Source organism: Microtus pennsylvanicus, chromosome 4, assembly GCF_037038515.1.
Source record: "Microtus pennsylvanicus isolate mMicPen1 chromosome 4, mMicPen1.hap1, whole genome shotgun sequence".
NCBI classification, from domain to species: Eukaryota; Metazoa; Chordata; class Mammalia; order Rodentia; family Cricetidae; genus Microtus; species Microtus pennsylvanicus.
The window spans coordinates 49,256,307-49,283,782 of NC_134582.1; the positions used below are offsets into that span (position 1 = coordinate 49,256,307).

General features: G+C 39.5%; 1 protein-coding gene across 1 annotated transcript in view; it reads right to left on the minus strand.

Moving 5' to 3' along the window:
* Camk4 (calcium/calmodulin dependent protein kinase IV) overlaps positions 1-27,476 on the minus strand; it is a 218,906-nt gene that overhangs the window by 6,543 nt on the left and 184,887 nt on the right. The window contains exon 9 of the mRNA XM_075969040.1: positions 2,248-2,323. Coding sequence (XP_075825155.1) covers positions 2,248-2,323 — 76 coding nt within the window. The remainder of the gene's footprint in view (positions 1-2,247; positions 2,324-27,476) is intronic.

Sequence of the window (27,476 nt, forward strand, 5' to 3'; positions counted from 1 at the left end):
CTCTGTGAGTTCGAGACCAGCCTGGTCTACAAGAGCTAGTTCCAGGACAGGCTCCAAAACCACAGAGAAACCCTGTCTCAAAAAACCAAAAAAAAAAAAAAAAAAAAAAAAAAAGAATACAGGTTTAAAAGTGGACGGAAATAGTAATCTACAAAAGTTAGTAGAAGTTGGATATTTTCATATACTATCCGGGTTTGGATTTCAGACTGAAACAAACAGAGATGAAGCTATTAATTTAGTCAGCACAGGCCGTCAACAGACAAGCAGCGCAGAATGACTTTTTTCTTGTAAATGGCCCTCATTTTAAAGATGTCTGATTAGATTCACCTTATGCTTTCTACTATAGGGTCAGGAGAGAAGGAAACAGAGAGTGTGAGAACGGGGAAACACCCCTGACATCTCACGCAAGGGGGAAGGAAAAGCTGGAGTCTGCTCTGGGGTTCCTGAGCCTGCCCTGGTGAGAGGCAAGCGGCTCTTCTGGATCACAGGTGGAAAAGGCAGTTAAAGAAAGCAAGGGCCTTTCCAGAGGCGCGGGTGTGGAAGGACGCCGCTTTCTTTAAGGGACTGGCCTCTGGGAAATCGACCATGCTCCAAGTGAGTATATGGGCCACACAAATTAGACTTCGTAGTTTTTCCTTTCTCTCTTTCTTTCTCTTATCTTCTTTTCTTTGGAGAAGGTCATAAGAGGGGGGAGGGTGGATCTGGGGAGACTGGGAATTGAATGTGATCAGGGTGCATTAAGTGAAACTCCCAAATAATAAATAAAATGTTATGTAAGAAAAAAGAGAAAAAAAACAGTCTTTCAAGGCATTTATTATACATGTTTCCTTTGAAAATCAAATGGGAAAATAACAAAAAGTTAAACGATATCCTCTTCGACTCCTCCTCTAAGCCAGCCAGGCTGCCCCAGAGCATGGAGAAATAAAACAACTATCTGGAGCCATCTTGGAGAAGGTGGAACTTGGGAGTAAAATAAACCTCAGCAATGCACTTTCATTTGCTAAGTCTGCACAGAGACCCCTGCACCTGAGCCACTTGTGTGAGGGGAGTGTCGGCACACAGGGGTGAGCAGGCGGGCCTCAAGGGCACAGAGATCTGCCTGCCTCTGCCTCCTGAGTGCTGGGGTTAAAGATGTGCACCACCACCTAGCATTATAGAAGTATTCTACAAAGCTCAGGAGCTAAGATTCTCTCTCTCTCTCTCTCTCTCTCTCTCTCTCTCTCTCTCTCTCTCTCTCTCTCTCTCTCTGACACATAGGGACACAGTACAAAAGAACTTTTCTGAAACCCCAGAAGAATCCCCTCTGCAGAGCCCAAACCTGCAGCCACCCTGACCTAAAGCTTCTAGCCTCGGAGACTGTGAGAAGGTAAATATCGCTTGTGTAGGTCACTCTACTATACAGTGGGTGAAGGCAGCTCACCTATGAATAACTGGCTCTTCAGAACCCTGGAAAACCTCTCTCCACAGATGCATGCTATAGGTTCCCAAAACTAACTGCATTCCCTGCCAAATGGCCAACGTGTGCCTCACTGTGCTTATTTCTTGGGTGGACTGATATCTTCTTGCCTTAGCTTTCTACAGCCACGGTCACATATGATTTCCCTCACTGTCACCTCCAATTCCATCACCCACTCTGCAAACTTTCTGAAGTCATTTTTTTTATTAGACAGCAGTTCAGTAATGGAGTTGGAGTGGACAGAGAATGAATTATCATCAGCTCATTTTATTCAGTGTTTAGCTCAAGGCCCTTGAAACCTTAACACATAGGAAATAAATCAATAGGTAAATGCGCTCAAAATATTTTGATAAGAAACGTGCTAGTTTGGGATTTCTTAAGAAGTTAATAACAGATCTCCTTAAAGGGCCACCAGTCTGTTCAGCAAGATTCAAATACATAAACAAAGGAGTACGGCAGGTGGACTTAGGTTTCACATCTATCATGATCGTGCAATACATTCCCAAATGTGGGTATATATACAGGAAAATCAGCTAAGGAAAAGCCCTGGACAGTGTCTCACCTCCAGGGAACTGCAACAGTAAGAAGCAATACTGATTTTGAGACTAGCTCTTGGCACAGTTAGTGTAAAACGGAACATCACATCATTTGAGACTATGCTATCAGTGCGGCTATTGTAAAAAGAAACATCACAAGAAGTCAGAGGTCAACGTAGTTGTCATGAGAATTATTAATACCTAGAAAATGTTATTCAAAGACTGTTTGCATAAAGGTTGCCTTTTGTCACTTACAATATGTAGGTGATTATTCCTACAGACCACATGTCCACTTCCGGTCCATAGGCACAGCCTCGGAGAATCTCAGGTGCTACAGAAAGAAGGAAAATGAGGTTCAGTTGGAGTGCAACCTTAATACTCACATTTTAATTGCAACCAATGGGGAGAAACAAATTTCCTACTGGACTTCTGAACTCTCATCACCAATCCTCTCTCCCATGACCACAGTAGGATGAGCAAACTCTCAAGTCTAGTTCTCCAGGAGACACTGCATTCTTTGTCTATCATGGGTGCAGGGGAGTAATGCTACCGGTTAATCAAATTCTGTACTACAATACCATGATAGGGCTTGAATAAGATGGGCAGAGGTGTATCTTTGCTGCAAAAAATCCCCCTACTCCAAAGGGCACTTGATACATAGACAAGGAAGAAATGAAAGTCAAGCACAGTCAAGGGGAAAACAGGCAAAATTACACTTCTCAGAACTCAAGAACTACCTGAAGCAGTGGGTATGCAGCGATGGCATGTCTAGGGGCAGGGCAAGGACCAGAGCAGACTATGGGAAGGGTATGCAAAACTCGAGGACGAGAAGGTTGGCACAGGAGCAGGAAAGGGCTCTGACACACATCTTAGCCCTGCCTGCTGTATGTCAGTTCCCAAGGAAACACTGTCCCCAGTGTTCTAGAAGTCATCACCTGAGAAGGGAGGTCTTCCCTATGCATAGCAAGGCCTATTCTATTAGCTTTCTTTACTATTGGGGTAGGGAGGCCTTCTCAATGTTGGCATGGTCCTGGAGAGAAGACTACAGTGATCTTTTATATTTTTATTACCAGAGAGATGTGAAAATTAGAAGCCACTGGCTCTGATGGTTTGCACTGAGTACTGGAGATGCATTGTTCTCCTAACTCACAGAGAAAGAGCGCGAGAAGCAATGCACGGCCATCTGCAGAGAGATGGGACCTATTAGCCCACAGTGTATTCTTTAGTGCTGTAGATGCTGCTGGGGCCCCTAAAGGTTGAGTGGCTTGATACATGCTGAGGGTCTTTGCAGTATGTCTGGGGGATCAGAACACCATATTCCCCCAGATGGGGCCTCTAGAATCAGTAAATTGGCTCTATTGTCTTCACTAGAAGGACATCTGTCTAGACCAAAGGTTCTCAATTTGTGGGTCATGACCTCTTTGGAGAGTTAAACAACCCTTTCACAGTTCACCAAAGACCATTGAAAGACTCATATAGTTATGCTATGGATTATATTACATAACAATAGCAAAATTACAGTTATGTTGCAGCAATAAAAATAATTTTATGGTTGGGGATCACCACAACATGAGGAACTGTACTAAAGGGTCACAGCATTAGGAAGGTTGAGAACCTTTCAAGGCTCTGGAAGAAACCTGTTTTCATTGGGCTCTGGGTTAACTGGAAGATTGCTGTGACTTTTCCACTGGTGGCTTTCCGTGTCACCTTCCACTCATTCTTCTTCCCTGTAGAATTGTGCTTTACAAAATATAGGAAATAAGCAGCCAAGGCGGAAATGTGAAAGGGACATGTGCCAACAGATGAAGCAACCACTCAACAAGACGCACCATTCAAGGAATTGTATCTGGATCCAAAAAGGCTTGCTTAGCTACAGTTGAATATAATTATTCCTAGGGGGAAAATGTCCTATTAAGATTTGATAAAATTATAAAGAATGCCTCCTCCCTGTCTATGTCTTTGACTGTGGGGTAACCTTCATTTCCTGGGGGAATTTGCATCTCAAAGAAGGAGTCTTTTCACATGGATGCTGGGACCAAACTCAAGTGCACACCACCACGTCTGCCTTTTCACACGGATGCTGGGAACAAACTCATATCCTCCTGTCTGAACAGCAACAACTGAGCTCTTTCTCACGCTCTTGCACAGTCTTTAAAGCAGGCTAGGGATCCTCCACACTTTACTTCTGGTGGATGGAACTTGTGAAAAGAGGGGAGGGGAGGGAATACATATCCAGAAATCTCAAAAAACAAAACAAAAACAAACCGAACAAACAAACAAACAAACAAACAACCCCCCCCCAAAAAAACACTTCCTTCTTCCTCACTTTCTCTAGAAACCAGAGAAGGATGTACTCAGGGCAGCTGCCTAGTGCCTACAGCTGGACAGACTCTGCTCATGTTTTTTTAAGCATCTGTGCTTTATGTTGTCTTTTGTTGAGCGGTCTCCTATGTTTGGCGAGGAAAGCTCACCACCTGTGTGAAATGGTCCAATTTTCAGACTAGCACGGCATGCTGGAGGCTGGTCAGGTGGAGGCTCGGCTCAGATTAGGCTAAGGTCACAGACATATATCTCTGGTTAGCAGGACTACTGTCAGCTAGCAATTCTACATGTGCCACGCCATGAAGGGCTGAGAAGGTGTCTCAGCCCGTTGCCACGCCTTTTCTATCTCTGGCTCATAAAGAGCAAGCCAGATGGGCGTATTCAACAAGCAACATGCCACGTGTTCCAAACCACTCTTCCTGTCCTCCAGCACTCCTCACTCACTGACACGGAGAACGGACACCCAGCTCCCACCTCACGTTTTCAGTTCAGCTCGTCACAAAGTTCTTCCTTGACACCTGGATTGCGTGGTTTTTAACTTGTATAAAGTCAGTATCTGGCTGAAGAAAGACAGTTTGTGTCTCCTTATTTTTTTTTTTTAGGTTTTAATAATACGCTAGAGAGAAAAATCAAAGTTTTGAGAACTCCCAGTGCTTTCACCGGCGGCAACAACAAACAACAACCTCTCCTCCGACACAGCGACTCATGAGAGTCACTTCTGGAGAATTCTATTGAGCTCTTCAATCTTGAGAAAATCACAGATGTCTACAACTCTGAATCATACCGAGTCTCCTTGCTCACTTCAAAGCTAGCTAAGGGGCGTGAAGGAGTGTTCGTGCTTGAAAAGCTGCTTCTCAATTTTCCCGGGATAAGATGAAGTATCAACAAAAAGCCCAACTCATGTCAATAAGAGTATAATATGATAATCTTTTTTGTATATAGAAACACAAAATAATATTCTTAGAACTCAAACTTTCAAATATATTAAATATGATTCATACTATGTTTATCTCTAAGGGATACATAAACTTTCTCACTGGTGGATTTTCAATAATTCTTTTGAAAAGAATTATGACTTTTTGCCTTATGCGTATACTTTCTGTATTAACATCCCAAAATGGAACACGGTTGTGGGTGTTCAGGGCCCAAATGGTGCAATTTAAGCAAGTCCCGCCCACATGCCTTCAATCACCTCTTCCTTTGACCTCTCTTCCTCCCATCCTTCCCACCCTCATCTGTGTAATAATAGAGCTGAGTCCCAGAAGAACTGCAAATTCTCTGGTACAGTTCGTTCTGTTAGTCAAGCAGTGTCTTCAAGTGCATAGGGTGGAAATAAAAAATGACGATTGTGGAGATCAGCAGTTAAAAGGCTGCCTTGTCATTAAAAGCCTGTGTGGGGATGAAGTTGGGGTCATTCTCCTCAGGGACAATGCTATCAGTCACCTAGAGCCAAGACTATGGCTAACATTTGTCTAAGTACATAATTACTAGGCCCACAATTGAGTGTACACAGACAATACGTAGACAGCTTCTGAGATGTAGTATATGATATATTTCTTGGGTGACACCTAAATTAGCAGGGTTCATTCTTCCTTCCCCTTGCTGATAGCCTTGGATCCCATGAGATGTATCTGTTAGATTGTGTTGACACTTTCAAAAGTCAGAGAGGCAGTGTATCTGTTAGATTGTGTTGACACTTTCAAAAGTCAGAGAGGCAGCCTCTTTGGTGGCTGACAGGCATAGTTGTTAGAATATTATTTTGTATTTTGAGGCAAAAATCTGTTCCTATGAGACCCATTTCTGACGTGGGCCATGCCAGAGGAGCAGCAAGTTGTAAGTGAAGTTCCAGGTGTCAGCCCAGCAGAAGGGAATCCTCTGATGGGCCAATCTCATTTAGGCAAGGCCCTGGGGCACAGACCCCAAGATGTCTTTTGCTTCTGCTGTGCCCTTACACGTTTACTGTGACTCTCTTTCTCTGGTTTCTAGCATGGTGTGAGTGGATGTAGGAAGATATCTACTGCCTGTAATATAATGTGTTTATCTCTTGGAAACATCCTTTTCTACTGGGTAATTTTACCTGTGGATTGTCAAGAAGATGATCCCTCCCTAAGCTATACTGTCTAATTTGATAATAATAATGATAGTTTATGCAGAGTTTCGATGAATAAAACTAAATATAAGGATATATTTCATAGCCAGGGCCTGTGAGTCACACCTAAGGAGATGTATGGATTGTAGGTCAAGTTAATGGCTAACAACAGAGTCCCAATAGCCCAGCTAGTTTAAACTCTTTTAACCTTAATGTCGAGAGATGTGTTTACATGTCTCGGAGTGCATCACAGTTGAAACAAACCTTTGAAAATAACTGTTAGACTAAGATGGTTTTGTTAAATAACTTTGAGGTGAAAAACCCAAGAAGAAAATCTAAAGTTTTAGAAAGGCACATAGTTAAAAGTAGAACTCTTTAAGGTCAAGAACAAAGCAGCACAATTATTACTAGCTGATGGACTCTCCGTGCTAGGTTTGGTTGACGACCAAAGATGATGATTAATCTTAAACCCATTTTTGTCCTCAATCTCCTGATGAAACAACTATTAATAAATGGATATGTACCCTAAAGATTTTAGTAGAGCTGACTGATACTTTTTCATATATAAAAGTTTAGGTTTTATTTTTTTAAGATTACTTATAAGATTACCTTTCAAGATAAATAATAAAGTATTTGGCCCTTTATTTCTAACTGCAAAATACAACCTGCCAGTGAAAGACCTGACAAGAACACCTTGCTTGCCACATGGTTAATCGATAACAAGTTGCTTCAGTATGAATAGATGTGGGTTCTTGGGATAATTGTTTCTCACCTGTAATACATAAAATGTTGAATCATGTGAGGGAGATGAAAAACATGTTTTTCCCTATAATCACTCACTTGAAAAATGGAATACATCTGTTTTGACTCTTGTACTGCCTGGAAGATTCTGTTGGGGAATAAAAGCTGTAAAACAACATGAGCTAGAGGGAGAGAGAAAAAAGAAGAAAAGGAATAAAGAAGGAAAATATCAAGAGAGTTTGTGAGCACCTTTTTCCCTAACTTCCCTCAAAGAGAAAAGTTTAGCCTTGCCGACGCCATGGAGTTCTGCCAAAGCCCTGTGCTACTGGAGGCTGGTCCCCCAAGACGGCAGTACGTTTTCAACCCCCAATCCTCTCTTCTGGAGCCTTGTCTTCTGTTTGAAGGTCTATGCATTGAAATATTCACATTCATTCTACCTAGCCTCCTAAATGTGGTACGGGCACAGGGCCGTTTCCTTTCGTGTCTTGCAGATGCCCAACAGTAGAGGGCAAGAGATCCCTGCACATACAGATAAACACTGAAGAAGGCAGGAAATGGTAAACACGCAGCTTCTCTCTCCAAAGGGAGAAGATATCTGGCTGTTCTCCCAGAATGCTGGGGTAAAACATAAGTTTACAACCTGGTACTCCATTGCTACCTGTTGAGCCAGGCTACACCCTTATCCCCAAGACTATTATGTTTGTTATCCCTGATGTTTTCCTGCTAAAACACTGAACATTGCTTCTAGATCATAAAACTCATCCCTGTGAGTGATATCATTGTACTTTACAACATAATGTTTGCCACGGTCATTTTCCATAGACCTTTATCGAGCATTGTTTCTAACGCAAAGAACCCATCTTTACAAGAGATGCCTTGTGTACTTTGTAAAGCTTGTCGATGTAAACATGTCTTAAGTTTTATTGTACTCATGGACTGAGTTAGCTGCTATCAAAAAACTTATTTTTTTAAAAAAAATGTGCTATGCTAAAATAAGTGAATTGGTGTCAGACTTTTTTTTAAGTTTTGGTCCAGCATCAGTACCTAAGTTAGGTTGAACCAAATTCATTCTTATCTCTTTGTGGACCATTTCCCTGCAATCCAGAAAGCCTACAGCCTCAATGATCTCAGGTCTCATCACTGTAGATGCTATCTATATCCTAGCAACACATATGTTTCCATCAATAGCCACCTCATGTCCCTGAACTTCACACCCACACACACCCTAACACCCATCACCAGACTAACAAGCCTAAACCTGCTGCTCCAAATGACAGCCCCATTTTATAGTAAAATTGTTAATGAGATTCTTCTAGCTGTTAGGGCTTCCCACCCCGCGGCACACCAACCAGCCTCCTTGCTGACTTGAGAGACATCCGCGCTCCTGTGCATCTCTGGTGGGCTGTCCTCTCCACAGGGATGCATCCCTAATGCTTACTCCATTTTACACCTTCGAGTGTTTACTCATATATCCAGTTCTAATATGAAGCCTTCCCCTGATTATTCATTTAAAATCACAACCCAGACCCTTTTTGTAACTTAGACTACTCCATAGGCATGGTCGCTAATTTCTTTGTGATTTACACATTTACTTTACTGTTTTTTTTTTCTCCTGCGAAAATACACTGTTCTAAAGGAAGAATCCCTGCTCCATCTTGTTTTGCTGCTATGTATCTAGTACTCATAGATCCTGGTGCATCATATAAGTTCAATAAATATTTAGAAAAGGAATTCTGAGTGTCTATACATCTTACACTCCTCAGAGTTTACCTTATAATTAGTACAGTCTCAACCTAATACAAGAAGAGACTTGTTTTTCTCCAGATTTCAAGCTTCTGAGTTGGCTTATGCTGTTATCCGATCTCTTGCGTCCCTGTCTTTTCTAAGATGAGAAGATGAGGCTGACAATTGTATCTCCTTCTGCTCTTATGTGTGCCCAGCCCTACATGTGTTCCCAATACCATCGCCAGTTCATCTGATCCAGCTGGCCGGGGGGCAGATCTCGCCTCAGGGAAGAGAGATACTGTCAGAGAGGGGGGTGCATTTGGGTGCCCTCTCCAACCTGCTTATAGCATCCTTGGCCTTCCTTCCTCTCTCTTTCCCACCTCTCCCGGGAACTCTAATGTGACACACCGGCCAGGGCAGTAGAAAATCAGAGGCAGCACAAGTGAGATGTGCTATGCATTTAGCTCATCCTTGGTTTTTAAAATTTTCATTTTAAAGGAGAAGTTATCTGTGTGCATTTTTGATTAAACTTGGTTGAGGCTATTCCTTAGTTGATGAGATGGGCAGGGTCCTCTGATTCCTTTACAGTTCTTCTAGCTGTTGACTTTTCAGGAATGAACATACTCTGTCTTTAAAGAAACTAGAGAGGAAGTTTCCATTTTAGATGATCAAACTTATTTTCTGAAGAACAAAGTCCCTATCTTTTCCATATTAGTGAGTATGTATGTAAAAAATATAAACAGTTGGTTATCTTTCTCTTTTGTGAAACACAAAACTCTCTTCTGACGCACTATAGGCTAGTTACAATTTGTACTGAATTTTGGCAGAGTGAACTTTCTAGGTTATTTTCTTTTTAAGAAGAAATACAAAATTGTCAAAAAATGTTTAAAACTTTTTAAAAGTAGCAATCTGGCAATTCCAGAGAGTTATCATAATATCTATGGGGCCAAAGGCAGAGAAAGCGTGTGTTGTTACAAGTGTTTAACGGCATGTTTTAAATGCTAACTTTTTTTCAGTTGGAAATCAAATCCAAGGCTTTGCCTACGCTAGGCAAGAGCTGTATTGCCAGCCTCCATCCTCAGCCCCAAGTGATGACATCTACAGGCCACAAAGGAGTGTCAGCTTCACCCGACTGTTCAAAATTGGAGGAGAGGGGCTGGAGAGATGGCTCAGTGGTTAAGAGCACTGGTCCTGAGTTCAATTCCCAGCAACCACACGATGGCTCACAGCCATCTATAATGAAATCTGGTGCCCTCTTCTGGCCTGCAGGCATACATGCAGACAGAATACTGAGAATACTGTATACATAAATAAATAAATAAATCTTTAAAAAAAATTGGAGGAGATATGCTTCTTCTTTAGAAGATCTGTAAAATATATTTCTTCTTTAGAAAAAAAGAAAAAAACCTGGTACTGTGTATGTGCATGCACGCACATGTATGTGTATGTACATGACATGTGCACACACGTGTACAAAGCAGATAACTCTGATTTTTAATTTGTTAAAATATTAAGCTATAATTTAATCAAATTTTTGTTCATACTGTAAAAATATCAGAAACCTATACTCCTAAGAACTACTCAAACAAACATGAATTCCTTGGCACAGTCTTCCAGGGCCCAGCATCCTCTCTAAACTGCTCACTGCCTTCTGTGAGAAGAGACCAGACGGCGTACCCCAGAACACCCGGGTGCTGAAGGTTCAGATGCTAAGCCTGTCTCCGTGAGCCCCAGCCTGCTCCCTAGTCTGCTCACATCCTGCTTTCTTCTGTGCAGTCCTTTCCAACGTTGTCAGAGAACTTTTCTAGATAGCTCCATATTTATCTAGTCAAAAAACGCCAGTCCAGCCACGACTGGGACATCTAACTGGGTCTTTGAAAGGTTTTAAGTGACTTCTCTACCATTTAATCTTGTACTTTACCTTTTAAAAGTCTATTCTCCATTCCTGGACCTGATTATTCTTATTCAGAAAGTTATAATTATCACAAAGCATAAAGTCCAAAATTGATGCTTGTTAAACCTTAAGAGAAAAATGTTCAAACTAAAGAACTCTATCAGCAATGATGCTCTTTCAAAGACCTCAAGTCAAATTCCTTTTACGTAGGTTAGATAGAAAAACCAGAAGATCTGAATAACGAGGTTAATGCTTAAATCAATTAATGATTAAAATTATGACAAAACTGTGCATTCCTCATTGCAGTGCTGGAGTGCAAAACCATGGCCTTGCACTTGCTGGACATGCTTTTGCCTACATAGGAAAGACATATGTGAGGCCTTGCACTTGCTGGACATGCTTTTGCCTACATAGGAAAGACACATGTGAGGCCTTGCACTTGCTGGACATGCTTTTGCCTACATAGGAAAGACATATGTGAGGCCTTGCACTTGCTGGACATGCTTTTGCCTACATAGGAAAGACACATGTGAGTCCAATACTGAGCATTAGATTGGTGCTGATGCTTTCTTATTTGTTTTATTTTTCCAGAGCAAGGAGGGGAAGGTAAGGAACTTGATTTACATGGCATCCCACACATTCATGCCCCTTATATGTCAACTGCTGAAGGCCTGCATTTATCTACCTATATTTAAGTACTAATCTTTTTTATGATACCACATTAATTTGTAGTATGATAAAAATGGCAGAATTAGTCTGTCATGATGCCATGTACATTTCTAACATAAAGGCAGCCATAGTCTGGATTATGGGATAGTTAATATTCCTCTAACTATGGGAGCTCTGGAATATCACTCACAGGAGCAGGTGCCTGTGGAGTTGCCAAGAACGTCACATACGGCGGCAGCCCATTCACTAGTTGCTCATAATTAGCTTTCATTTTGGTTTAAATAGAAACACAACACATATTTGCCATTACCAAAGCCTGCAAATGGGAAAACACTGCTATGCTCATGGGATTAGAATGTGGGACATTTTTATGCATTAATATTTCATCTGAATTATGCCAATAGATCTGTCTCAAAAAATAATGAGACCTTGGCAAATGGTGAAGGAAAATAAATTCTTAACAGCTTCTGGGATCTGAAAATAGGATTTGAATAAGTGCAGAGGTACAAATATAAAATATGAACATACATAGTTTAATTAACCAAGCTAATGAACAACGAGGTGACTGACATCAGACAGAAATAATCTTTTGCCTAGCCCATTGTCATATTGGTCTCTTTTATACTTTTAATCACATTTTTGTGATCAGCATGGCATTTAATATTGCACAGTTACTTTGTAGCATGTTTATCAAGAGCAAAGACCCCTTATAATGTATATTGAAACCTGTACTTTTTCTTCAATGAAAAGATATTGAGAATCCTTCAGTACTGAACACTTTATAGACAACTTTAGAATGTTAGTCATAAGTTTCCATTGTCTGGGCCAGAAATATATAATATAAAATACACACACACACACACACACACACACACACTACTGGAACTTGATTTTGAACATGTACATTTCTTAGGAAATAATGAACATTTGCTTAAACATGAAGCATCTCTGATTTTCTTTTGCAATTCTCTTACAAAACAATCCTCTTATTAACAGTGCTGGGCAAAGGTTCTAAGAACAAGAGTGGGTAGCTTTTCCTGCTTTATTTCCAGATATGGCAGATGGTGTAACATAAACACTTGTTCTCTCAAAGGATGTAATTTGGAAAGCCTTCTGTTAAAATGGGAACCATGCACAGAAGAGTAACTGACCTTGGATATAATCACCCTTACAAGAGGCGATCAGAACAGCCCTATCCTGCCTCTCTCTTCCCAGTTGCATGGTTGCTAGGCATTTCCCTCGACTAACATAAAGTATCTGTATTATAAATATTAGTTCTTTTTTATACAATTTTGCATTTTTTATATCATTAATGGGTCCCATTGAGGCTATGCATGATTTCTTATTCAAGCCAACAAATACAGAGACAGCCTCTACTACCTGGCCCTTAAGTCCCAGGAAGCAATAACTCTCTCCCTTAATCATCCCAGAGAAAGGTGGTGGGTATCTAGACCACACACTTGTACGCACTTTCTCTCTCTCTCTCTAACCTCTTCACACTGCCCAGCCTTGGTTTTCTCTTGGGACTCCTTACAAAGGCCAATGTGGGAACCTACCCCAACCTCTATCTTTTGCAGCCTGAGTATCTGCTTTCTTTCCTCCACTGCCCTGCAAGGTTTGAGTGTTCATGCTCTCTAAAACCCATGAGCATAATCATTCCTTTTCCTGAGTGTCCTCTCTGTCATCTGGTGGCTCCACCGAGTTGTGATGTCATAAAATACTATCCCCGTGTAAAGTCATGCTCTCTGTTGCAGAATAAGGACTCTCCCCAGCCCTTCACTTAGGCTTCCTCCTTAATGGATTCTCTAAGTGGGCAATTTCCCTCCATATACCTACTTATTCTTGGAAGAACACAGCCAAAACCAATGGCAGTACTTATCTGTGCTGAGTGATGATGGCTGGAATTGAGTGAAACTCTGAAAGTATGGTTGAGATGGCTTCTGATTGGTCTCATTTTAAAAACAGATGATTGTAACTATTCATTTTTATAATTAAGTGAAAAAACTATTCATTTTTATAATGAAATCACTTTCTCAGTTCAAAGTTCTACAGGTGGCTTTAGCTCTAGGTGTTCTGCTTCCTGTGCTCTGGTGTCATTATGATCTCTGTTTTTTTCCCCTTAGTTTCCTGTGCTACTGTACAAAATCGAATATTGCCACCTCCATTCTATATCTAGTGTACTTCAAGAACTTGGTTAAGTAAATATACATTTATACACAATTTGAATCTTGTTTTTGAATATATTGGCCTTACTCGTGTTAAAAATATTGCAAACCTGCTCAGCCTATATGATCGTGATTCTGTACATTTTCTTTCCAGCACTTCAGAGACCATAAAGCACCATTTCCCCTCTGAGTTGCCAGAATAGTCCCTGAGGTAAGCAGCCTTCTTTGCTAGTTCATCTCTTTCCATTACAGCAAATGACTCCTTTCCTGGTGAGCTGCCGTTGTAGCAGAAAGGGAGGATTAATCCCCTTTGACCATTCAGCTCCCTCGTTCCTTGTTACACAAACCCTAGGGCAGTGTGCATGTCTGTGATGATGATGATGATGATGATGATGATGATGATGATGATGATGAAAACAATAGACCACTGTTATCAGATGACTATCTATTAATGAACCTGCATATGCCAAGGACAATGCACTAAACAGTATTTTTACAGTGATGTCTAAACTGACTTAAGAGTAGGTGAACTATTTTATCCAAGGAGAAGCTATTTAAAGCTTTGTCACTAAAAGGCAGGAAAGAGTATTTACAAAGCTTCCTGTCTTGGCTGTTATCTAAATCTGTTCCCTCCAAATTCATTTGTTATGTGTCAGATATTTATAAAACACAGCCTCCATTTCAAAATATCATACTGATTGAAAGCCTTCGTTGATTCGCCATTCCTGGCCAAAACTTCTGAATTCCTTAGACTGGCATACAGATTCTCTTAAAGCACCTTTTATTTTTAATTATCTGTTTATGTGTATAAGTAGCAGGGTATGTGTTCACGTGAGGCCATGCAGACTCCTTTCTGATAGATGCATCCTACCTTTCCAAACACGTCTGTACCTCAGTCCAAGGACTCGGTGTTCCAGCTCTGCAAAGCAGCAAGGAGAGAAGAGAAGAGGCTTCTGGACTAGACAGGTGCTGCTGTAATGTATTTGTTTAACTAGGCATGGGTGTGTTACATTTGCCTAGTCTGCATTTGCTTAACAATGCAAAGATGCCTTGCCACTAATTAAATAAAAGTAACTGAAACTCAGAGAGGTTTAGCAGCTGGTTGATAGAAAGTAGCAGGAAGGAGCATAGCCTGCGTTTGTTTAGTTGGGCAGTGTGGAAGGCGAGGGCTCCTGGGACTCCAGTAAAGAGAGAAAGTCAGCCAGTTGCTACTCTAACTCTCTGAACTAGCCTTTCAGTTTTATTATTGGAACAGAAGAGGTTTAGTTAAAGCCACCTTTAGCAGCAGCAACAGAGCCATTGTCTCGGGGACAGACAAGCTCCCATGCCACTCTTGTTTAAAGCACAGCCACTGTGACAAAGGTGGAACAGCAAGGTGCTACCACTCCTCCAGGAGTCTGCTCTCTCCTGTGCCCACTGAGAGTGCCCATGGCCACCTCTCTACTGAAGTCCTTTTCCCCTTCAGTATGGAGCTCACACGCCTCTCCTAACATACCTATAGCCACGGTTAGTATCATTCCTCTGTATCCCTGAGCCTTTGGCTCAGATTAATAGAAAAATCGTCACAAATAAACCTTGATAAGTTTGTAGCCCATGAAATCTTTGAAGAGCAGGACAAACAGATGTGTTTATCCTTCTGACTTCAGAGGTGACCAGGGAGTCTATTAACACAGTCATAACACAGTTAACATTCAGTGTTCCTTTTATCAATAAACGAATCATTCCTTCTTGCAATGCCCGATCTGTGTGTTAAAAGAAAGAACCATTCCCGTGTGTAGTGATATTTCACTTGTATTTTAATAAATAAAGCTTGCCTGAAGATCAGAGAGTAAAATATCCACACTGGTCAGTCTTACACACCTTTAATCCCAGTAGCCACACTAGTTTGGCATAGAAACCAGGCAGTAGTGGTGCACGCCTTTAATCCCAGCCCTAGAGAGGAATCTAAGATGGGAGGAGACAGCTCTCAGACTGAGCTTCATTCTGAGGATCCCTGGAGACAGGATTGCCATTTTTGGACTGAGGTAGAGGTAAGAGCCAATGGCTGGTTGTTTTGCTTTTCTGACCTTCAGAATGAACCCCAATATCCATCTCTGGGTGTTTATTAATCGTGCTATACCCATGGCTGTTCTTACATCCCTGAGGACATAGCTTGCTTGTATTCATAGAAAGGATTCACAGAGAACACTCATTTCCTTATTTTTGATTGTCATCTTCTGTGGTTGTTCAGTTCTTGGGGAATTGTTTTGAAATTCTCATCTCCTGGCCATACTTAGTATTTTACACCAATGTGTTGTGGGAGATTTGTCTGTGTTGCCACTCTGAAACTGCCAATAGAGTCAGACCTTGGTTCATAGGATGATGTCCATACTAAGCTGGGCCAGAGTGGACCACAGAGTTTTCTGACTGGCTCAGAGGAAGGTACAAGGACACACAGAAAGGATAAGGGGTATCAAGGAGAGATGCATGGGTTTGTTTTTGTTTTTAGGAAGGTGGAGAAGAGAGTAGGCGATTGTTTTCTCTGTTCCTCTGCGGCTCTCTCAGGTTTATTCCCATATTTAACTCCTGAGTTTTATTTTTTAATAAAACAATAAAAGAAGCTTCAATATCTGGTATCCAATACATGGCCTTAATACATGGCCTCTGGTGCTCAGGGTAGGTGGCTAGGTGCCCCCCCCCATGCTGTGTCCCAGTCACTCAGGTTTATCCTTTCAGTTTCCCTGCATTAGTTGTTCAGATGGCTCAACCTCCCTCCCCACAGGGCATGCGAGCAGCCACAGTGGCTCCTGGCCCAGGTGTGTGGCTAGTGGCACCCCGCTGTGCTTGCCTTCCCTGCCAACACAGTCATACAACCTCACTGCAGTTGATTAATGCCATACCCAGCTCTGCCACTTCCTCCAGCATCAGCAGATCTGCTGAGATACCTGGGAATCCTTAAAGGGGAAGTTAGGTTAAAAGGAAGGATCTTTCCAATGTTAAGAATCAGAAATATCATAATGCAGGGAGTTTAGTGCTACCTGGTTTAGTGCTACTATAGACGGCTTGCAAGTGGAAAAAAATAAATGAGGGGATAAACCACTTAGCTGGGGTTGACAGGATACTGATTTAAACTACTATCAGTTTGGTAATTCATATTTTATCCTTAAAATGGTTTGATAATTATGCCAAATATGAAAATTTGATAAGACACAAACCTTGGAAAGACTTACTAATGAAAAGAAAAAAACTGACTGATAAGATATAAGCCTTAGAAAAAACCTAATACTGAAAATAAGAAAAATATTCAGACACAGACAGAGGAATTTAAAGCAGAACCTACCACACCATTGCATTATGAAATTGAAGAGGAGCAGCCCAAGGTTATTAGAAAAGCAACTTTAGTTCATCCAGTTGTCATTAAGAATGACCACCAGATGATAGATATCCCCAAAGCTATGCAGAAATTGACTGGAATACTGTAAAAGTTTTAGATTTAAAGAGATTTAAGAAAGCAGTCATTTCATATGGTATGCATTCACACTATATGAAGGAGATTTTAAATTCATGGACAACTCAGCCCAGAATTATCCCACAAGACTAGAAAGATTTAGTTACAGCAATCTTGGAAGCTGACCCTCAGTAACAATGGAAAGCATGGTGGAAAGAGGAAGTTTAGATTTGATGATCACACCTTGGCTCTGTATTGTCTAGCAGCTTTGAATGCTTGTAGATTCAGGAGAGAGGACTGAGGCATTTCTAAAACAATACAAGGTCCAAAAGGAGCCTTTTTTTGATTTTGTACAAAGTTTGACTTCTGCTAAAAATAGAATGACATCAGATCTAGAAGTTAGACAAATATTAATTGAATACTGGGCTTCTGAAAATTCTAATTCAGAACACAAAGTATTCTGTATTATGCCTTTCAAGGCATAATCAGCACCCATAGATGGATGGATTAGAAATACAACTGATACTGGATGTCACGCTTAAGATCTGCTGTGATACATGAAGTAATTTCTAGAAATTTTAAGAAATATCAAAATGTCAGATATTTTACTGTGGCAAAACAAAAGCCATTTGAAAAGAAATTGTGGTCATGATATTCCTAGAAACAATGCCTTTTTGAGAGATAATCCAAACAGAAGGTCCCAGCCTTCTGGAGTATGTAGAAGGCATGACAAATGCTGGCATTGGACTAATGAATGCAATCAACAAAAAATAGACAAGGCAACCCTTTGCTATCGGGGGCCTCTCACAGGCCCCAAAGTCAAATTTGGTTCAATCATTTCCTATCAGCATTGGGAAAACTTCTTCACAAAGCAACTAAAAGACCTAATGCTTGTTGTTAAAAAACTATACTGCTCTGGATTAAAAAAAAAAAAGCCTTCAATAAACGAAACAAAATTTTCAGGAGAGACCATAAAACAAGTACTTTTTATGAAACTTCTAAAAATGATCAAAACCCAAAGCTAAAGATATGAACAAAGGACATTGTAATTGAAGGTTTGCTAGACATGGTTGCAGATGTAACAATAATTTCGCTAAAATCTTGGCATCTGGATTGGCCTCTTCAGGAGGTAAGTTTTCAGCTTCTTGGAATTGGAAGGACAAATAGGAAAATTAAATCCATATGTGTTTAATATAGCAATAAATTTATGGGAATGTGATTTGTTGCAGCAATAGAAAACATGGATTAACATCCCCCCAATCTCAGAAACAAACAATAAAATAAAGAATGTCTCTGAGAGAAATATTAAAAGGTATTATAAAGAACAGTTGTAGACCATTCATATTGTATATAAGCAGAATACAACAGCTAGTGGTCTTTCAAGGTTACCAATAGCCCTACCTTCAAAATGGTTAACTGACAAACCTGTGTGGGTAGAACAAAAGCGTTTGATATCAGAAAAATTACAGTCACTAGAACAGCTTGTACAGGAGCAGCCTAATGCTCACCATATTGAAGAATTGGACAGTCCTTGGAATTCTCCTGTATTTGTCATTAAAAAGAAATCTGGAAAATGGGGAATGTTAACAGGTCTAAGAGCTGTTAATAAGGTGATTTAGCAAATAGGCTCTCTACAGACTGGAATTCCCTTGCCTTCTTTATTACCTAGAGGACGGTCTATTAAAGCTATTGATTTAAAAGACTTCTTTTTTACTAAGCTTTACGAGAACAGGATGGAGAAAACTTTGCCTTTACAATGCCTACTTATAACAATTCTCAACCTGCTAGAAGTTATCACTGGAACAGTCTTCCACAAGGGATGTTAAACAGCCCTACGTTATTTCAATATTTTGTACAACAGCCATTAGAAATAATTCATAAACAGTTTCTGCAATCTATAATTTATCTTACTAGCTGATTTAGATGCAGATACCTTAGAAAAATGTTTCAAGAAGTAAAGAAAATTTTGCTTTGTTTGGGATTAAAATTGCTCCTGAAAAAATAGAAAGAGTAGATTCTATTAATTACCTAGAATATAAGATAGGTTAACAAAGAATTCAACCACAGAAAGTACAAATCAGGAGATGTCAATTATGAACTCTTAATGATTTTCAAAAATTGCTGGGAGATATTAACTGTCTAAAGACCACAATTGTATTAACAACTCAAGAACTAAGTAATTTATTTCAAAATTTATAAGGTAATAAGGACTTAAATAGTCCAAGAAAATTATCATCTGAGACTGACTTAGAATTGGCTTTGGTAGAAGAGAAATTACAGGATGCACTTGTAGATCACTTAGATCCAGAGACTGATTGTATTCTGGTCATACTACCCTCCATGTGTTCTCCTACAAGAATGCTTTTGCAGAGAAAAGATAGTATCCTAAAACAGACATTTTTTACTACACAAACAGTGCAAAAAAAGAAACCCTGTGTAGGAAAGGTTTCTTAATCAATTCTAAGAGGAAAGTGGAGACTGCGCCTATTAGCAGAACAGACCCAGCAGATATTGAGGTACCTTTTACAAATGCTGAAATGGCCTCATTATGGGGAGAAAATGAACACTGACAAAGAGCTTGCAGTATTTTTTGGGAGAGATTAGCAACAAATATTCCCAAAGCAACAAACTTCACTTTATAAACAGAGCTAATTGGATCCTTTCTCACATTGTACAGGGAACAACAAATTCTGGAGTCCCCACATGTGATGCTGATGGACATAAATCAGGAAAGGCAGGTAATAAGTCAGGAAAATTAAGTAAAGTAGTTCAAAACACTTATTCCAAAGTTCACTTGAAAAATCAGAATTAGATGCTATTCTCATGATATCATTGAATTATTCCATAACCTCTTAATATAGTTACTGACCGTCAATGTAGAGTTGTTTTGTATACTGAAATTGTTGAACTTTTACCAAATGATTCAGAATTAGCATTATTATTTAATAAATTACAAAAAAATAAACAGAAATAGAAGTCATCCCTTATATATATAATACATACCAGATCACAGACATGGACCAACAAGGCCCTCTAGCACAAGGTGAGAATGAATTTGCCAAACTGTTGGTAGGAAATATCCTAAAAGTCTCAGAATTTCATATGAAACACCATGTTAATAGCAAAGGTTTGAAGAAAGAATTTTTTCTATCACTTGGCAACAAACCAAGGAAATGTCCTACTTGTTTTTTGTATAACCAAACCCCATTACCTTCAGGGAGTAATCCAAAAGGTACTCAAAGAATGAAATTTGGCAGATGGATGTGTTTCATTTTTGTGTAATTTGTAAAATTAAAATATGTGCACCATACCGTAGATATATATTACAGATTTCAATTGGCAAGTGCTTTGAGTTCTAAAAAGAGTGATTCTGTAATTACACATTTGCTAGAAGTTATGCTCATCATGGGGATAACTGTACAAATTAATACTGACAATGCTCCAGCATATGTCTCTAGTAAAATTAAACATTTTGTATATTATAATATAAAGCGTACTACAGGTATACGACAAAATCCTACAGGACAAGCAGTTATAGAAAGATCTAATTGCACTTTAAAAGATATGCTTAAGAAGCAGAAAAGGTTACCTCACTCAGGATAGTGTTTTCTATTTCTGTCCATTTGTATGCAAAATTCAAGAAGTCATTGTTTTTTACCACTGAGTAGTACTCCAATATGTATATATTCCATACTTTCTTCATCCACTCTTCCATTGAAGGGCATCTAGGTTGTCTCCAGGTTCTGGCTATTACAAACAATTCTGCTATGAACATAGTTGAGCATATACTTTTGTTGTATGATAGGGCCTCTCTTGGGTATATTCCCAAGAGTGGTATTGCTGGGTCCAGGAGTAGGTTGATCCCGAATTTCCTGAGAAACCGCAACACTGCTTTCCAAAGACCCAAAAAGAGGAACATGGGATGTACTCACTCATATTTGGTTTCTAGCCATAAATAAAGGACATTGAGCCTATAATTTGTGATCCTAGAGAAGCTAAATAAGAAGGTGAACTCAAAGAAAAACATATAGGCATCCTCCTGAATATTAACCTTCATCAGGCAATGAAAGGAGACAGAGACAGAGACCCACATTGGAGCACCGGACTGAAATCTCAAGGTCCAAATCAGGAGCAGAAGGAGAGAGAGCACAAGCAAGGAACTCAGGACCGTGAGGGGTACACCCATACACTGAGACAATGGGGATGTTCTATAGAGAACTCACCAAGGCCAGCTGGCCTGGGTCTGAAAAAGCATGGGATAAAACAGGACTTGCTGAACATAGTGGACAATGAGGACTACTGAGAACTCAAGAACAATGGCAATGGGTTTTTAATCCTACTGCACGTACTGGCTTTGTGGGAGCCTAGGCAGTTTGGATGCTCACCTTACTAGACCTGGAAAGAGGTTGGTGGTCCTTGGACTTCCCACAGGGCAGGGAACCCTGATTGCTCTTTGGGCTGACGAGGGAGGGGGACTTGATTGGGGGAGTTGGAGGGGGAGGGAAATGGGAGGCGGTGGTGGGGAGGAGGCAGAAATCTTTAATAAATAAATAAAATTAAAAAAATAAATTAATTAAAAAAGAAGCAGAAAGGGGTAATAAAGACCCTCAGAGACAGATTGCACAATGCTTTATTAGTTTAAAATTTTTTAAATGCTAATGAGAAAGAAACTACAGCTGTAGAGAAATACTGGATTGTAGAAAAAAACTGCTGGATTAAATCAACCTGTATACTTTAAAGATGTGTTGGCCTCAGAATGGAAACCAGACTATGTGTTACATTGGGGAAAAGGTTTTCCTTTATTTCTACAGAAGAAAAGCTGTGGATACCATCAAGATCAATAAAGATTCGATTTCAACAAGAGAGAACGCTTAATTAGGAGAGTTGATAGCTCATCAACCATATAGCCATTCCATCTAAATTAACTTATAAGACTAATAAATGTCTTTCATTTGATCAGACAACGTGCCAAATTGGGAAAGTCCCCAAAGTCAGGGTTGAGGCAAGATTTTGTTTTTGTCTTTCCATGAGAACAAGGAGCATGGCATCTGAACAAGAAGGACAAATCATCTGGAGAAAATGTCCCACAAAAAAGAGTAGATTGGCTTAATGGCATAACACATTTCTACCAAGAAAAAAAATTCTATAATCTTCTCAAATGTTTTTTTTTATGCCACTCTCTACAAACATATGGGGCAATTTTTTTGTAGTCCCAACTCAATTTAAATTTAAAGCTGGCTTTGGAGTACAAGCATGGTTCTCTTCTAAACCCAAGCATGCTTGTTGAAAGAAAATCCAAAGTTTTTGTCTCATGTCAGAAGAGCTACCCAGTATGGGACAGAAGAAAATCAAACTTAAGGGACTGTTCTATTGTCACTAATCTTTTAGTCCCTCAGATTTATTTTGACTTTTTAAAACTTCTCTTAAGGTATCAATACTATCTCAAATTATTTTTACATTAGTATGAATTTTACATTGATAAAAATTTAAGGTTGATTTTTCTTACAGTATATGTTTCCATTCTTACTTAAGATATTTTTATATTAATACAAATTTAACATTATTTTTGTTATACTGTATTATATGTCTCCATTTCTTGTTTAAGGTATTTTACCAATGTAAGTCATTTAAAAATATAATGTAAAGTTATAGTCCTATGAAGCTATTTAGGATAATAAAGAAAGGTTAGCAGTTATTCATCTATAATAATCAAACTTATAGTCATGTTAGGTATGTATTACAAGGTAACAGAGATATATTTAAGTAGATAGACAGTCTTCAAATACCTCAAAGACCTAAAGAATATGGCATTTAAAATGTTTTAATAACATAAGGCTTTTTCATGACAGTGAAATATGTCTGCTTTTGGGAACACCAATTTACTTCAAAAACAGATGATGGGCATCAAAGAACCTCCATATGAGGTGTGCTTCCAATGTGTCAAAGCTAGCCATTTAGGCAAGAAACTGCCTTTGCATCAACTACTGACAATATGTTGTCCAAATTGGACAAGCAGAACACAAGAGGGTGCAACTGCCAAACTTTGCCAAGACAAGGTAGACAGTCCTTCAAAATAATCTGCTTCACAAAAAATTCTGCCATATATTCCAGGCCTATAGTCAAAGATGGATGCCCCAACATTGCAGAGGAGCTTTGGGTGACTGTTCAGAGAGCCAGATGTCTCTGTCATTTCTATAGTTTAGAAGTTTTGCTCTACACTTTCAGTTTACTGAGGTAGTATTATATCCCTCTTGGGTCCCTGATGTGGTTGTTAACAAAATAGTTATGGTTACAGTTATCCTTAGTTATGATAGAAAGTAAATTAGGTACAGAACTTTGGACTCAACAAAAGAGGAGAGATAATGGAGTATTTTCTCTGAATTTGCCAAATACAAATGGACTGGACATTTTGAATGTACTTCTTACTTGATAATTGTTCTTATTGTATATAGTTTTATTTTGTGGAGTTTAATGCCTTTCCTTTTTATTTAAACAATACCTGATAATTGTTCTTATTATATATAGTTTTATTGTGTTAGAGTTAAAATCCTTCCTTTTTATTTAGACAAAAGGGGAAAATGTTGTGGGAGAGCTTTTCTATGGCTATCCTGAAACTGCCAATGGCATCGGACCTTAGTTCAATAAGCAGAGCCCATACTATTCTGGCTGGAGCGGACCATAGTTTTCCAGTGAACTTAGAGGAAGCTAGAGGGATACATGGGGGGAGGGGAATAAAGAAGAACAAGGAGAGATATGTAGGTCTTTTCAATCAGGGAAGATGGAGAAGAGAGCAGATGATTGTTTCCATGATCTCTCAGATTTATTCCCTAATAGTTAACTTCTGAGTTTCATTTTTTAGCAAAACAATAAAAGCAGTTGCAAAATAATAATGACTATTATACTGCTAATTATCCTTTTTTTTTTACTTGTGGGAAATCCTTACCATCTTTTCTCACTTTACTCTTAATTGTCCAGTGAACTGTCCAGTAATTAATTACTGGTGATAAATGAACAATCATATTTGGTAAAACTAAATTTAGTCCCTCATCCCACAATCTTGGACACTTGTAGGCATTAAAGAAATACAGAAGGTGGATAAATGGGGCCATATGAATTATTATAGACAGAAATAAAATATACAGCACAAATAGGAGGGAAACAAACAAGAGACATGGTTAGAAGATAGTTCTAAGGGAAACAAAACCCACCACAACCAAACCCAGAATCTGCCCCCAGAAAACTCCACAGTGCAGCCATCTTCAAACTTTTATCCTAAGGATGCAAACTAATTTATTAGTCTATGGCAGAGGGAATGAGTTGCTTGATTCCAGCTCATCCTTTTTCTTTTACTGAAGTAAGACAAATCACAAGGCTTTGCTCATGCTAAGTAAGTGCTCTACCACCAACCGGCACCTTCAGTGCCCTGTCTCAATCTTAATGCTAATGTCTAATATCTGTGTTGACTCAAAAGTCATATGATGAAATCTTTATCTCCCCAAGGTGACAGGTTAAGGAGGTGGGGTCTTTGCTATGGGAATCAGACCTTCAGGGTGGAGCCTACATGAGTAGAATTAGTGCCCACAGAAGAGGCTCAAGAGAAACTACCAACTGTTACCCTGTGAGGACAAAATAGACAGGATTATCTCAGAGAAAGCAGGAAAACCTTGCTAGAAAACTAATAAGCCAGTTTCTTGATCCCAGACTGCCAAACTTTCGAGATTGAGAGAAATAAATTTCTGTTGTTTGCAAGTAACCCCATCTAAAATATTTTGTTACAGCATCTGAAAATGTATGACATCACTTAGCAACAGAACTCTCGGTTAATTTAGGACAGTAATAATGTCCCACTAATGGGAACATTGCCAGAATCTCAGAGTATAGAAGCTGAGTGCATATGAGCAATATGATGGAAACATAAACGACATGTGATTTCAGCATGTCTGTTTGACTATAAGAAGGTGTGCATTGTTTATGTTGTTGTGTTCTTTTTTCTTTGGGTCTTTCCCCCAGTGTACAGCACAAGAGATGACTGATTTCAAGCAGCCAACTTGGACTGAGACAAAGTCTGAGTTCCCAACAGAGATCAGTAGCCTTCACACAGTCACAGCTGTGGAAGCCCTGAGGATTGCTTCTCTTTAGACTCTGAGCATGAGAATGCCATCCTCTCCCTTGTCTAAGCCATAACTAGCACTTTTTTAAAAAAGGGTTTTGTGCTAGCTTTATACATGAGCACTGCACTTCCATCACTCCCCTCCCACCCCTTCTCGCTCCTGCATCCCACACCACTCCCCACTTCTCACAAGCCCATGAGTTCTTCTTTAATTATTATTGAGAACATGTATATCAAACCAACCGAGTCCATTTTTAGCATTGCTTATATATACACGGGTCTAGAACTGACCACTTGGGATAAGACGACACACAGAATGTCCTCCTTGGAAGAAAGTGATTCTCCCTCTCTCGGCAGCCATTGAACACCCGAAGTCCCTCACACAGGAGTGAAACCATGTAGAATTTCCCTGTCCATGCTCGCATGACAACTGGTGTTGTCATTATACCAGTCTTACTCAGACAACCATATTGTTGCAATTTCATAAGTCTATTTCCCGTTATGTCTAAGGGACACTGTCAAGCAGGAGGAGCCCTGTGACTCTGGATGCTAGGCCACAGTTACTTTAAGTTTTTTGAACTTACTATTAATCAACATGCTATTCAATTTCAGAAACCATAAGACCTAGAACAAGAATACTTGGCACAGCCGGGAGGTGGTGGTGCACGCTTTCACTCTCGGCACTCGCGAGGCAGAGGCAGGAGGATCTCTGTGAGTTCGAGGCCAGCCTGGTCTACAAGAGCTAGTTCCAGAACAGGCTCCAAAGCTACAGAGAAACCCTGTCTCCAAAAACCAAAATAATAATAATAATAATAATAACAACTTGGCACAATGTAAACATTTAATGGTAAGTACCTAATTCTGTACTATTATTGTATTTACGAAAAGTAAGTTATAAGGAATTTTTTTAAATCCACCAGGAAAGCTACCTTACTAAAAACAAAATTATAAAATGTGTATATGAACATGGATACAGATAAGGGATATCCAGGTTATTAATTCTGACGATGTGTATTTTGACTTTTGCTTCCTACAGTGACATAGTGGTATATCTGAAGTTTTATACAGTTATATTAGGTGTGGTGGTGCTCACCTAGAATCCCTGTGAGGTTGAAACAGGAGATTCACCACAAGTTTGAGGCTAATGTGAACTACTCAGTGAGTTGGAGGCCAGCCCACTCTATAGAGCAAGACCTTATCTCAAGACAAAAACAAAGAAAAAAAAGATCATGTAAACCAAGTCATTGTATAATAAAAGAAATAATATATTGACTTATCTGTATTGATTTTTAAAGGAGACAGCCAATATATTTTGGCTTTGAAATACATGACTTCTTATGCTTGAGTCCACTAACAATGAAATGTAGGATCTTGGGGAAAGATACTTTTTTTGGTCCTTTGTAAAATTAGAATGTTAAAAAAATTAATGTTAGCATTACCCAGAACTCAAATTCTGGGCACTTCATCATATATTCATTTCAAAAAATACTTTATTATATTTTTCCCAATCTCATCTCTGTGTATTAAAGATTATTAGAATGAGTCAATTATGTAGTTCTCTGTTTATCTATAAATACAGACGCCATAGAAGAAAATGTCCAGTACCTCCAAACACTTTCCCCTTTCTGTTTTCATAGTGGCTTTTGTACACATCTATAAGATATAGGCACAGAGTTCCTTAGGCACTATGACTTCTGGGCCTATAAGCCTGCTCCTCTAGGGCCTGTGAGGCTCTCCTTTGGAGAGAGTGTGGGATACATTGTTCCTGTGTGAGGCAGTGGCCTACATATACAGCAGGAAATGAATATGTGTTTACTGAAGAGGTGAGCAAAAGGCACAGTATCTGAAGAGATTCTAATACCAGGAGGAGACTCTGAAGTGATGACTTGAAGCTGTAGGTCTCTGCCTAGCGTCAAAATTTTCATTGATTTGTTGCCTGTTTGTTGATCACCAACTTTAGGAACACTTGGTAATGTCTGCAAGCTATTTTATTTCTGGTTAGGGTATTGCTACCTTTAATTTAGTGATAAAAAGGACAGTGGTTTATGTTAGTATGAGTCAAAAGCTTTTTATTTATCTGTGAACTGAGGAGTCTACACAGGGTGCCTTCCACTCGTCCTGGGCTAGGAGGCAATGGGAGGGAGGGGCATTAAGTTGACTTCAAGGGCGGCTGGAAGACCTTCCTTGGGAAACAGAGCTAGACAGTTACATAGATAACCTAAGTAACGTATGCCATAAACTTCAAATAGGGGTTTTCTTATAATGTCTTTTTCAGTTGCAGATCCCTAAAAGAAACATTGTATCATGCTAAGGTTAGGATCAGTATCTGTCTTCAAGCCTAG